At 47.7% G+C, this 14,711-nt stretch overlaps 1 protein-coding gene across 17 annotated transcripts in view; it reads left to right on the forward strand.

Annotated features, from left to right (window-relative positions):
• Window positions 1-14,711, forward strand: part of eys (eyes shut homolog) — a 3,376,609-nt gene that overhangs the window by 3,313,754 nt on the left and 48,144 nt on the right. For all 17 annotated transcript variants that reach the window (XM_038800705.1, XM_038800706.1, XM_038800712.1 and 14 more), the window contains one exon: window positions 12,733-12,899. In XM_038800705.1, the coding sequence (XP_038656633.1) occupies window positions 12,733-12,899 (167 nt within the window). The remainder of the gene's footprint in view (window positions 1-12,732; window positions 12,900-14,711) is intronic.

Below are 14,711 nucleotides of genomic sequence, written 5' to 3' on the forward strand. Positions count from 1 at the left end.
GGGACACCAGTAGTCACAGCCCTCCAATTCGAAAAGCACCCTTCCATTGTCTGCCTTCTGACCTAGCCAGTTCTGTATCCATCTTGCCAGCTCACCCCTGATCCCGTGTGACTTTACCTTTTGTACTAGTCTGCCATGAACCACCTTGTCAAAGGCCTTACTGAAGTCCATATAGACAACATCCACTACCCTTCCTGTATCAATCATCTTTATGACCTCCTCGAAAAACTCTATCAAGTTAGTGAGACACGACCTCCCTTTCCCAAAACCCAGCTGCTTCTCGCTAATACGTCCATTTGCTTCCAAATGGGAGTAGATCCTGTCTCAAAGAATTCTCTCCAGTAATTTCTCTACCACTGACGTAAGGCACACGGGCCTGTAGTTCCCTAGATTATCCTTGCTACCCTTCTTAAACAAAGGAACAACATTGGCTATTCTCCAGTCCTCCGGGACATCACCTGAAGACAGTGAGGATCCAAAGATTTCTGTCAAGGTCTCAGCAATTTCCTCTCCAGCCTCCTTCAGTATTCTGGGGTAGATCTCATCAGGCCCTGGGCACTCATAGAACTGTACGGCACAGTACAGGCCCTTCGGCCCACGATGTTGTGCCGAACTAGTCTGAAACTAAGATCAAATGAACCTACTCCCAATCATTGGAGTGCACTCCATATGCCTATCCAATAATCGATTGAAAGTTCCTAAAGTGTCCGACTCCACTATCACAGCAGGCAGTCTACATCCACACCCTAACCACTCTCTGAGTAAAGAACCTACCTCTGACATCCCTCCTATATCTTCCACCATGAACCTTATAGTTATGCCCCCTTGTAACAGCTACATCCACCCGAGGAAAAAGTCACTGAACGTCCACTCTATCTATCCCTCTCATCATCTTATACACCTCAATTAAGTCACCTCTCATCCTCCATCGCTCCAATGAGAAAAGCTAACACACGATAGGCTTTCTTCACGGCTCTATCCACTTGGGTGTCAACTTTCAGAGATCCATGGACATGAACTCCGAGATCTCTCTGCCCTGCCACATTCTTCAGAACCCTGCTGTTAACCCTGTAATCCGCATTCAAAGTTGTCCGACCAAAATGAATCACCGCACACTTATCAGGGTTAAACTCCATCTACCACTTTTCAGCCCAGCTCTACATCCTATCAATGTCTCTTTGCAGCCTACAACAGCCCTCCACATTATCCACTACTCCATCAATCTTGGTGTCATCAGCAAATTTACTGACCCACCCTTCAGCCCCCTCCTCCAAGTCATTGATAAAAATCACAAATGGCAGAGGACCCAGCACTGATCCCTGTGGTACACCTCTGGTGACTGGGCTCCAGGATGAAAATTTACCATCTACCACCACCCTCTGTCTTCTATATGATAGTCGGTTATTGATCCAATCGGCCAAGTTTCCCTCCATGCCATGCCTTCTTTCTGCATGAGCCGACTATGGGGCACCTTATCAAATGCCTTCCTAAAATGCATGTATACGACATCAACTGCTCTACCTTCATCCATGTACTTAGTTACCTCCTCAAAGAATAGAATCAGACTTGTGAGGCAAGACTTACCCCTCACAAATCCACGGACTATCCTGGATTAAGCTGTAGCTTTCCAAATAATCATAAATCCTATCCCTCAGGACCCTTTCCAATAATTTATCTATGACCGAAGTGAGACTAACCGGCCTATAATTCCCAGGGTTATACCTATTCCCTTACTTGAACAAGGGGACAACATTCGCCTCTCTCCAGTCTTCTGGCACTATTCCTGTAGACAGTGAGGACATAAAGATCAAAGTCAAGGCTCTACAATCTCAAAGAATCCTAGGATATATCCCATCAGGCTCAGGGGACTTATCTATCCTTAGGCTTCTCAAAATTTCTAACACATCTTCCTTCCGAATATCTACCTCCTCCAGCCTACCAGCCTGTATCGCACTATCCTCCTCAACAACATGGCCCTTCTCCTTTGTGAACACTGAAGAAAAGTATTCATTTTGGGCCTCTCCTATATCTTCAGACTCCATGCACACGTTCCCACTACTGTCCTTGATCAGCCCTAACTTCACCTTGGTCATTCTTTTATTCCTCACATAAGTGTAAAAAGCCTTGGGGTTTTCCTTGATCCTACTGGCCAAGGACTTCTCATGCCCCCTTCGAGCTCTCCTAAGCCATTTCTTGAGCTCCTTCCTAGCTATCTTGTATCCCTCAAGTGCCTTAACTGAACTTTATTTTCTCATCCTTACATAAGCCCCCTTCCTCCTCTTGACAAGACATTCAACATCTTTTGTAAACCATGGTTCCCTCACTCGACTATTTCCTCCCTGCCTGACAGGAACATACATATCAAGGAGACGCAGTATTTGCTCCTTGAACAAGCTCCACATCTAAATTGTGCCTATCCCTGACAGTTCCTGTTTCCATCTTATGCTCCCCAATTATTGCCTAATCGCATCGTAATTGCCCTTCCCCCAGTTATAAATCTTGCCCTGCCGTATGTTCCTATCCTTCTCCATTGCGATAGTGAAAGTCACCGAATTGTGGTCACTATCTCCAAAGTGCTCTCCCACAACCAAATCTAACACTTGGCCCGGTTCATTACCCAGTACCAAATCCAGTGTGGCCCCACCTCTTGTTGGTCTATCCACATATTGTGTGAGGAAACCCTCCTGCACACACTGGATAAAAACAGCCCCATCCAAACTATTCCAATTAGAGTGGTTCCAATCAATATTTGGAAAGTTAAAGTCACCCATGACAACTACCCTGTGACTACCACACCTACCCAAAATCTGCATTGCAATCTTTTCCTCCACATCTCTGTTACTGTTTGGGGGCCTTTAGAGAACTCCTAACAAAGTGCCCGCTCCTTTCCTATTTCTAACTTCATCACACACTACCTCAGTAGACAGATCCTCCTCAAACAGCCTTTCTGCAGCTATCATACCATCCTTGATTAACAATGCGCCACTCCCCCACCTCTTTTACCACCTTCCCTACTCTTACTGAAACATCTATACGCGGAACCTCCAACAACCATTCCTGCCCCTGTTCTATCCACATCTCCGTAATGGCCACAACATCGTAGTCCCAGGTACCAATCCATGCTTCAAGCTCACCAACCTTATTCCTGATGCTCCTCACATTGAAATAGACACACTTCAAACCACCTTCATGCCTGCAGGTCCACTCTTGTGACCTTGGTACCTTCCTCAGTACTGCACTACCCCCAACTTCCTGAACTCCAGCAACGTTATCTCCTGGACCTCAAATCAGTTTCCCATTCCCCTGCCAAATTAGTTATAAACACTCCGAAAACCTGTAGCAAATTTCCCTCCCAGGATATTGGTGCCCCTCTGGTTCAGGTGTAACCCGTCCTGTTTGTACAGGTCCCACCTTCCCCAGACTGTGCTCCAATTATCCAAGTAACTGAAACCCTCCCTCCTACACCATCCCTGTAGCCACGTGTTTAACTGAACTGTCTCCCTGTTCCTCACCGCACTAGCACGTGGTACTGGCAGCAAACCAGAGATGACAACACGGTCTGTCCTGGCTCTCAGCTTCCATCCTAGCTCCCTAAATTCCTGTTTTACATCCCCGTCCCTTTTCCTACCTATGTCCTTGGTACCAATGTGTACCACGACCTGTGGCTGCTCCCCATCCCCCTTAAGGACCCTAAAAACACGATCAGAGACGTCACGGACCTCGGCACCCGGGAGGCAACATACCAACCATGAGCCTCTATCGCTGCCACAGAACCGCCGATCTGTACCTCTAACTATATCTACCTTAATATCTAATTATCCACTTTAATATTTTTCAAAACCCCAACACCTCGTCTTTTTGGATCTCAATGTGACCCAGGCTTCTCCACACCCTTCTCCAGACTCAACATCCACCAATTCCTTCTCTTTGGTGAATGCTGACCTCGCCCATTTCCTCTGACTACACACATAGGTTCCCTTGCCTGTCCTTCAGTGGGCCAACCCTTTCCCTGGCTACTCTCTTGGTTTTTATGTACGTGTAAAAAGCCTTGGGATTTTCCTTAATCCTATTTGCCAATGACTTTTCGTGACCCCTTTTAGCTCTCCTGACTCCTTCCTTAAGTTCCTTCCTACTTTCCTGATATTCCACATAGGCTTTGTCTGTTCCCAGCCCTCTAGCCCTGACAAATGCCTCCTTTTTCTTTTGACGAGGCCAACAATATCTCTCGTTATCCAAGGTTCCCGAAAATTTCCGTATTTATCCTTCTTCCACACAGGAACATGCCAGTCCAGAATTCCTTTCAACTGACATTTGAAAGCCTCCCACGTGTCATTTACCCTCAAACATCCGCTCCCAATCTATAAGACCGTAAGACATAGGAGCAGAATTAGGCCACTCGGCCCATCGAGTCTGCTCCGCTATTTAATCATGGCTGATACTTTCTCATCCCCATTCTCCTGCCTTCTCCCCATAACCCCTGATCCCCTTATTAATCAACAACCTATCTATCTCTGTCTTAAGGATACTCAGTGATTTGGCCTCCACAGACTTCTGTGGCAAAGAGTTCCACAGGTTCTGTGCTGTGCTATGTTCTATGTTCTAGATTCACTACCCTCTGACTGAGGAAATTCCTCCTCATCTCTGTTTTAAAAGATCGTCCCTTTAATCTGAGATAGTGTCCTCTGGTTCTAATTTTTATCTAGTTTTCATCTAAGAATCTAGGTTCTTTAGTTTCTGCCTAATATTGTTATAATTAGCCTTCCCCAATTTAGCACATTCATCCTAGGACCACTCTTACCCTTGTCCACCAGCACTTTAAAACTTACTGAATTGTGGTCACTGTTTCCGAAATGCTCCCCTACTGAAACTACTACCACCTGGCCGGGCTCATTCCAGTCCAGCCCCTTCCCTAGTTGGACTATCTACATATTGTTTTAAGAAGCCCTCCTGGATGCTCCTTACAAACTCTGCCCCATCCAAGCCCCTAGCACTAAGTGAGTCCCAGTCAATATTGGGGAAGTTGAAGTCTCCCATCACAGCAACCGTGCTGCTTTTACTCCTTTCCAAAATCTGTCTACCTATCTGTTCCTCTATCTCCCGCTGGCTGTTGGGAGGCCTGTAGTAAACCCCCAACATTGTGACTGCACCCTTCTTATTCCTGATCTCTACCCATGTGGCCTCACTGCCCTCTGAAGTGTCAACCCGCAGTACAGTTGTGATATTCTCCCTAACCAGTAGCGCAACTCCACCACCCCTTTTATATCCCCCTCTATCCCACCTGAAACATCTAAATCCTGGAACGTTTAGCTGCCAATCCTGTCCTTCCCTCAAGCAGGTCTCTGTAATGGCAGCAACATCATAGTTCCAAGTACTAATCCAAGCTCTAAGTTCATCTGCCTTACCTGTTATACTTCCTGCATTAAAACATATGCACTTCAGGCCACCAGACCTGCTGTTTTCAGCAACATCTCCCTGTCTGCTCTGCCTCAGAGCCATAGTGGCCCTATTCCCTAGTTCTCCCTCAATGCTTTCACCTTCTGACCTATTGCTCCGGTACCCATCCCCCTGCCATACTAGTTTAAACCCTCCTGTGTGACACTGGCAAACCTCACGGCCAGAATATTTATGCCTCTCCAGTTTAGATACAACCCGTCCTTCTTATACAGGTCACACCTGCCCCGGAAGAGCTCCCACTGATCTAGATAATGGAAACCCTCCCTCCTACACCAGCTGTTTATCCTCGTGTTTAGCTGCTCTATCTTCCAATTTCTAGCCTCACTGGCACGTGGCACAGGGAGTAATCCCGAGATTACAACCCTAGAGGTCCTGTCTTTTAACTCTCTGCCTAGCTCTCTGTAGTCCTGCTGCAGGACCTCATGCTCTTTCTGCCTATGTCATCAGTACCAATATGCACCCCGACCTCTGCCTGTTTGCCCTCCCCCTTCAGGATGCACGCTACCCGTTCAGAGACATCCTGGACCGTGGCACCAGGGAGGCAACATACCATCCTGGAGTCTCTTTCACGTCTACAGAAGCGCCTATCTGTGCCCCTGACTATAGAGTACCCTATGACTATTGCTCTTCTGCGCTTTGACCCTCCCTGCTGAACATCAGAGCCAGCCATGATGCCACTGCTCTGGCTGCTGCTGTTTTACCCTGATAGGCTATTCCCCCCCAACAGTATCCAAAGGGGTATACCTGTTCGAGAGGGGGACAACCACAGGGGATTCCTGCACTAACTGCCTGCCCCTTCTGGTGGTCACCCATCTCTCTGCCTGCACTTTGGGTGTGACCACATCTCTGTAACTCCTATCTATGACGCTTTCATCCACCTGCATGCTCCTCAGTGCATCCAACTGCTGGACCAACCGAACAACGCGGTCTGTGAGGAGCTGCCATTGGTTACACTTGCTGCAGATGTAGTTGACTGGAATGCTGGAAGCGTCACAGATCTGCCACATCTCACAGCTGGAGCACTGCGCCCTGCTGAGTGACATTTAAGCACCAATTAATTAATTAAAAATAAACACTTGAATTATTATTAGATTGAGTTACAGTTAACTATATGGCCCTGACGCTAGATGATTTTTACTGCCAAATTAAATGCTGAATACCGATCTCTGCCCTCAGGTTTAGTTACTCCACTATCTAGTTAATCAATTAGATTTTTTTTGCAATATTATTTTTTCTCAAATTTATCAGATTTCCAACCAGCCACAGCTTTACTGTGAAGTCACTTTACAGTTCCCCCCACCACACACTATTTGAAAAGGTAATAAAAATAAAAATAAGTTGGAATAATTGGAATAATTTCTTTCCAATTAAGGGGCAATGTAGCGTGGCCAATCCACCTACCCTGCACATCTTTTTTGGGTTGTGGGGATGAAACCCATGCAAACACGGGGAGAATGTGTAAACACCACATGGACAGTGACCCAGAGCTGGGATTGAACCTGGGACCTCGGCACCGTGAGGCGGCGGTGCTAACCACTGCGCTATCGTGCTGCCCTGGGTGCTGGACAGCCTTGACCTTCTCCTTGAAGGGGTGTAAACCTGTTGCATCAACGCAAAACCCTAAATAACTCACTTCTGATGCCTGAAATGTACAATTTTTTGTGTTTCAGACAGACCCCATTTCCCGAAACCTTCTTCGCACCTCCTCCAGGCCAGACATGATAGCTTTATTAAATAGCTATCGATGATGGACATTATTAATGATTATTAATGGGGCAGCACGGTGGCACAGTAGTTAGCATTGCTGCCTACGGCGCTGAGGACCCGGGTTCGAATCCCGGCTCTGGGTCATTGTCCGTGAGGAGTTTGCACATTCTCCCCCTGTCTGCGTGGGTTTCACCCCCACAACCCAAAAGATGTGCAAGATAGGTGGATTGGCTACGCTAAATTGCCCCTTAATTGAAAAAAAAAATTGGGTACTCTAAATTTATTTTTAAAAATTTTTTTTAAATGAATGATTATTAATGATAGATTTATTAAATAGGTATCGATGATGGACATGGTCTGCACTGGGAGTGAGATGCTGTAATTGTAAATGTGTAAATAAATTCACTTTTGTTCACATCAACTCCCTTATGGTTATTTTCGCCCCTCATAATCGTGTACACCTCAGCCAGGTTCCCTCTCAGTCTTCTCTGCCCCATAGAAAACAACCCAAGCTTGTCCAGCTAAATTGCTCCATCTGAGGCAACATCCTAGTGATTCTCCTCTGTACCCTCTTCAGTGCAATCGCTTCCTTCCTATCGTGAGGTGACAGAGCTGTGCACAGTAGTCCAGCTATGGCCTAACCAAGGTTTTGTACAGCTCCAACATAACATCGCTGCTCTTGTGATCTATGCTAGACTGATCAAGGCAAGGTAGTTAAGCCTTCTTAACTATCCTATTAACCTGTCCTGACGCCTTCAGGGATGTGGATTATCACCCCAAGATCCCTCTGTTCCTCAGAGCATCCTAGTGCCCTGCCATTCATTCAGCACCACCTTGTTTTGTTACTTCTTCCAAAGTGCACCACCTCACACTTTTCAGGACTAAATTCCATCTGACCTGCTCTGCACATCTGACCGTTTATATCCTACTATAATCTAAAACCTTCTTCTTCACTGTCAACCACCTGGCCAATCCCACTATAGTCCAAGACCATCTTCTTCACTGCAAATCTTTGTGTCATCTGCAAACTTACTTATCATCCCCCCCAACATTTTCTTCCACATCGTTTATATATATATCACAAACAATAAGGGACCCAGCACCGATCCCTGTGGTACGCCACTGGAAACCGGCCTCCAGTCACACAAACAGCCTTCAGCCATGACCCACAGTCTCCTATCACAAAACCAATTTCCCATGTCGGACCTTGACAAAAGCTTTGCTGAAATCCATATAAACTACATCAACTGCACTGCCCTCATCTACATACCTCATCTACATACCTCATCTACATACCTCATCTACATACCTCATCTACATACCTCATCTACATACCAATTCAATCAAAGTTATTATTCATGACCTCCCTCTGACGAAGCCATGATGAATCCCGCCTCCAAGTGGAGATTAATCCTGTCATTCAGAATTATCTCCAATTGTTTCCCGACCACCGGTCTGACAATCTCTACCACTGTTCTTGAAAAGTGGAACCACATTAGCTGCCCTCCAGTCCCCTGGTACCTGCCATGTGATCTGAGAGGTCCTAAAAATCTGAGTCAGAGCCCCTGCAATTTCCTCCCTTGCCTCCTGCAGCATCCTGGGAGGCAATTTTAGGGGTTTGTGAACTGCTTGGGAAGTTGATCCCGAATTTACCTACTCTGTTGGCACCTCTTCACGGACTGCTCAAGAAGAATCAAAGATGGGCATGGGGAGCACCAGAAGAGGAAGTGTTTGGTCGGGTGAACAGGAAGCTACTGTCTTCCCAGCTGTTGACACATTACGATCCTTCAAGGCCACTCATCTTAACGTGCGACGGTTCCCCACATAGCATCAGAGCAATGCTGTCTTATCGCTGGGGGGGACGACATGGAATGCCCATAGCGTACGCTTCTGGGACCCTTGCAGATGCAGAGTGCCACTATGCTTAGGTAGAGAAAGGTTGGCCGTGATATATCTGGTGAAAAAAATGTCATCAGTATGTCCATGGGCACCAACTTTTTATCATTACGACCTTAAGCCCTTGCTGGGCCTGTTCAAGGGGGCAAGGGTATTCCCCCATAACCTCAGCCCAGATCCAGCACTGGGCATTCATATTAACAGCGTACGAGTATACAAAGAACAAGAACAAAGAAAATTACAGCACAGGAACAGGCCCTTCCAGCCTGTGCCGATCCAGATCCTTTATCTAAACCTGTCTCCTGTTTTCCAAAGTCTACTTCCCTCTGTTCCCGCCCATTCATTTATAACAGTACAGCACAGAACAGGCCCTTCGGCCCTCGATGTTGTGCCGAGCAATGATCACCCTACTCAAACCCACGTATCCACCCTATACCCGTAACCCAACAACCCCCCCCCCTTAACCTTACTTTTTAGGACACTACGGGCAATTTATCATGGCCAATCCACCTAACCCGCACATCTTTGGACTGTGGGAGGGAACCGGAGCACCCGGAGGAAACCCACGCACACACGGGGAGGACGTGCAGACTCCGCACAGACAGTGACCCAGCCGGGAACTGAACCTGGGACCCTGGAGCTGTGAAGCATTGACGCTAACCATCATGCTACCATGCTGCCCCTGTCTAGATGCTTCTTAAATAATGCTATCATGCCCGCCTCTACCACCTCTGCTGGTAAAGCGTTCCAGGCGCCCACCACCCTCTGCGTAAAAAACTTTCCACGCACATCTCCCTTAAACGTTTCATCACCTGGGCGTATAGATAACAAACACTGCCGCCATCTGTCGATTCCCGCTGCCTGTGAGCCACCCCTCTCCAATAACCAATAGCTGACAAGGTTGTGGCAACGCTGAACTTCATGGACCCAAAAGGATCCCATATTGACAAACCTTGGTTACATCATCCGACACGGCGCGTCACAGAGAAGCCTCCCAGCAGCCCTACATCATGAAGCAGCAGGAGCTTAGTGTGGAAGGTGGTATCCTCCTATGAGAAGTTCATGTGATCGTCCCGCAGCAGGGTCAAGTGACGATCCTACAAAACCTGCATAGTGGACACGTGGGTACTTCAAAGATGAAGATGCTCGTGAGGAGCTATGCGTGGTGGCCTGGAACTGATGGTGACATTGAGAAAGTGGTAAAAAGGTACCTGGATTGCCAGAACCCCAGAAACTCCATCTGTTTGCCTCGCTCCATCCCTGGGAAGGTAATAAGCCTCACTAGGCCCATGGGGATTCCCTAATCGATCTCCCTATGGGACGTGTAGAATATGAGCTTCCCGCTCGTGGGCAGAGGCACGCCCAGCTGGCGCTCATTATTAGCCTATTTAGACGCCAGCCCGGATGGACAGGGACCGGCATTCTGGTAGCCCCGATGGGGGCTTACTGTGTGCGTATGCTGCTGTCGCAGCTGTTTCCTTTGACCTTAAATAAACTACCGTTTACTTAGCCACTCGGGCCTCCTGGGCCTTCAAACTTTTATCACCATGGGAAGTCTTCTACTTTTCACATGGTTGCAACGTGACTGTGCATCTGCCCCGTATCCTTAACTACCTACGACAAGTTTGGTTTGTGTTACTGTCGTTTTTGGTGTTTGGTCCACTGCTAATCTTCCTTTACAGATGGCGAAGAATATATCGGACCAATATAAATCGCACCACGCTGCCTGCTATATCTGTGTTGTGTATACTACCAGCTTGAACTCAAGGAAGTCATTAAGAGTTAGTTTTTACCGGCGGCAATGATTTGTGAAGGTGGTTGTTGCCACCTACTGGATTTTTGCATGTCGTACACAAAGGACTGAACAGAAATTTCAGAACTGTTATTTAGTTGGGGTGATGGTTTTACAAATTTACAAGTGTTCCCCCTTGTAGGGCAATCCAGAATGAGAGGTCACAGATATAGGCTGTGAGATACCCTCAATTACAACACAGGAGAGCAGATTGGTAATTCAAACGCTTTAATTACCAGAGAACCAGACAGCTGCCGAGAAGTGTGCTCACAGCACGCTGCCCAGTGAGCACCACCTTATATACCGTTTCCTGGGGGTGGAGCCAGAGGCGGAGTCCCCCAGGATTCCAAGCCCGGTCTTAAAGGGACCATCGTATTAAAGGCAAGGTACAGTTACAGCAGTTATACCGATACCATTCATCACAGGTTGTGAGGCAGTAGATGTATAACTGAGATGAGGAGGGTGGTGAATTTGTGGAACTCGCTGCCCTACAGTGCGTTGGAGTCTGAATCATTAAATGGTTTCAAGAAAGATTTAAATGTATTTCTGATTTTTTAAACGGGTCAGAAGGATATGGGAGCGCCTGCTGGGAGTTGATTTTGTGATCCGGAAGAGATCAGCCATGATCTGATTGAATGGCGGAGGAGGCTCGAAGGGCTAAATGACCTACTTCTGCTCCTAATACAATTATACCTGTGTATTTGTTCTTTAGGTGTCAGGGGGAATCAGTTAGGAGCACTCTTTCCTCTGTATCAGCTGGTCATAGGTTCAAATCCCACTCCAGATACTCAGCATCCCTCAATATTGTCTTCATCTCCCTTTAGGTTGTGTAAATTTGAAGTTGTCAGCTGTGAAACTAACGGGGGCAGTGGGTGGGTGAACGCAAAATCCCACAGGGGACACACTGGATTGTGTTGCCGGAGGGGGAGCGGGGATGCGAAGTGGGGAGGGGTTGAGTAACGTTGCGGGGGAGCGGCCCAGCCGCAGAACCTCGTTATCGGGCTGCCAGCTCACAATGACGGCCCGAGAGGGGGATTCCCTGGGCAATCCTTTTGCATGGCTACGGATTGGGAATCGCATTCTGATTTGTACTCCCAGCGTGAATGCAAATCAGGTGCAATTCAGCGAGAGAATATGGGGCTGGATTCTCCGCTCCCCGACGCCGAAATCGCGTTCGGTGACGGAGCGGAGAATCCGTCTTGGCGCCAAAATCGGGAACGGCACAGGTTTTTGAATTCTCCGCCCCATGAAAAGCGCCGTACTCTAGGAGTAGGCCGCATCAATTATCCACGGCCCCAGGCCATTGCCTAAGGCCCGTCCCGTGATGCTCCATCCCCGACCGGCCGAGTTCCCGACGTGTGACAAAACCTTTCGTCAACTCTGCTTGGCGGCTGCGGACTCTGTCCGGGGCCGCCACATTCGGTGGGTGGGGGGCTGGGGCGATCGGCAGCAGGGGGCTTCATTCGGGGCTGGGGGCACTATGGGCGGGTGGTCCAGGGAGTGCAAGTGGCCGATGGGGGGGGCCACTACTTTGATAGTCCAGGTCGCGGCTGTGTCCACCGTGGAGCACGTCGCAGCCGCTGCAGGGCGCTGCCGTGCGCATGTGCGGCCTCTGAACCGGAATTGCTGCGGGCCGTAACGCCAGCTAGATCTGCGAGCACTATGCTGCCTCCTTCCTCGCCCCCAGCAAAACAAGGATAGGTGGCCATTTTATGCCAGTTTTCCCACCACCGTTTTCACGCCGGCTAGGGGTCTTAGTGTCCAGAACGGAGAATCCATACCATAGTCTCCGAAACGGAGAATGCTGCCTTTTGTTTCTCAATGCTCTCCTTGTCGTGTGGTGGTTGGAGCATGTGCTAACTCTTAGGTGTGTCTGTCTCCAGGTTCGAACGGCGACGATTTCCTCATGTTGGGCCTGCGAAATGGAAGTGTAGTTTACAGCTTCAATTTAGGTTCCGGCACCACTGTGCTCATCAGTGAGCCTCTGGATCGGCTCCTCAAGGTGCACGTCATCCATTTCGGAAGGTTTCTCAAGACTGGATGGCTGAAGGTTGGTATGGATTGTTGGAGGTATGGAGTGGACATGCACACCTTCAAATAGATTAAATACTTTCACAATCAATCCCTTGCTTAAATAGAGGAGGAGGTTATCCAGGAGTGATAACAAGGTTGTGATTTTGTCAAGTGGCCCAAGTGATGATGTTACCAGCAACAAGTATTCTCAGAATGCGGACAATGTTGACTTGGGCAGAATTGTTTCTCAAGATTTGTTTCCCTGAGAAGGTTGTGCGGGGGCATGTGGTTCAATTGTTGGTTCTATACCAAAGGAGATAATTCCTCAATAACCTCCTGGTATTGGTTTAGCACAGGGCTAGATCACTGGCTTTGAAAGCAGACCAAGGCAAGCCAGCAGCACGGTTCAATTCCCGTACCAGCCTCCCCGAACAGGCGCCGGAATGTGGCGACTTGGGGTTTTTCACAGTAACTTAATTTGAAGCCTACTTGTGACAATAAGCGATTTTCATTCATTCATCTCTTTCTTACATTACAACAGTGACCACACTTCATAAGTACTTCCGTTGGCAGTACTTTGGGACGTCATGAGGTTATAAAGAGTGCTATGTAAATGCAAGTTTTCCTATTATAGGATTATTGTGAAGTTCAGGTGGATACACTGTTTTCTGTTTCGTTGTTGTGTTTTATGGTTGGGATTAATGGTAGATTTCAGCTAGCATGGTTCAACCAATCACCAGATGGTAATCTGACGTTGGCCCTTGATCCATCTTGGAGAGAGGAGAGAAGTGAAATTTTTTGACAATCTCAGAGCTGCCAGTGTTCAGGAACTGATCTCCAGAAAAGAAAAAAAGAAAATCAATTTGCATTTCTCCAGTGCTGTTTTGCATCGACAGACCATCTGCACACACACACACACACACACACACACACATGTACACTTAATAGTGTTAGGGTACTGTTGTAAAATCTTTGTCTGCTCTGTGCTTCCTTTTTTAATATTCCTGTCCTAGCTGCCTTTAATCTACAATCTTCTTGCTAGCAGCTGCAACACTGATATCTCTGCTTGAACTACCTTAAACACCCATGGTTTGATGGATTTGCCCAGGTCTTCCCTTGTAGGTTCTGTGGCAGAGCCCATGATGTCAGTTTGAGAGACTTGGCAAGCAATCAGTGAAACTGAAATTCTGAACCATCTCCACTTGCTTGGTGGAGCTATTTAGAATCTTCCGGAAGAAAGTCGGGTCATCTGGAGATCTCCAGTTTGTCCTCAGGTTTGTGAAGAGATTCAGCCATGAAGCAGCTGGAAGGCACTCTGTCTCTCTATTGCTCTCTCTGCCAGGCAATTTAAAAGGCTGCTAGTCAGATCAGTGAAGGCACTCTTGTTTAAAAGACAGACAGCAATCAGATCTGTGATAGGACCTTGTGGGGTGCCAAAGTACAAGTAGTTTTTCTTCACTTTAATGCTCTGTGTGAAGGGGTGAGAAGACTCCCATCTGAGAAAACTCTAATACAGCTGGAATTGCTACAGAGAACAGGCAAACAGAAGACATTGGGCATGAGTCTCCATTGGCTGATGGCAAAATCGCGAAACACGTTCAAATCGCTATTCTACGTCACCTCGACAGCGGCGTCAATGCGGCCCGGGACTCAGAGACAGTAAACAGCTTTTGCATGTTAGTAGCGAGCCCCCCATCCATTATTCTCGAGGGCCTCCACGATGCTCCGCCTCCGATGGGCCGAATGCCCGACAGCACGGTTCACTTTTGCTTTTAGAAATCGTGAAACCAACGTCGTGCCTGTAGAGGTAGAGAGAGGGGCTACAGAAAGCATCCAACATCGCCATAGT

The sequence above is a fragment of the Scyliorhinus canicula genome, chromosome 6 (genome assembly GCF_902713615.1).
Source record: "Scyliorhinus canicula chromosome 6, sScyCan1.1, whole genome shotgun sequence".
Taxonomy (NCBI): domain Eukaryota; kingdom Metazoa; phylum Chordata; class Chondrichthyes; order Carcharhiniformes; family Scyliorhinidae; genus Scyliorhinus; species Scyliorhinus canicula.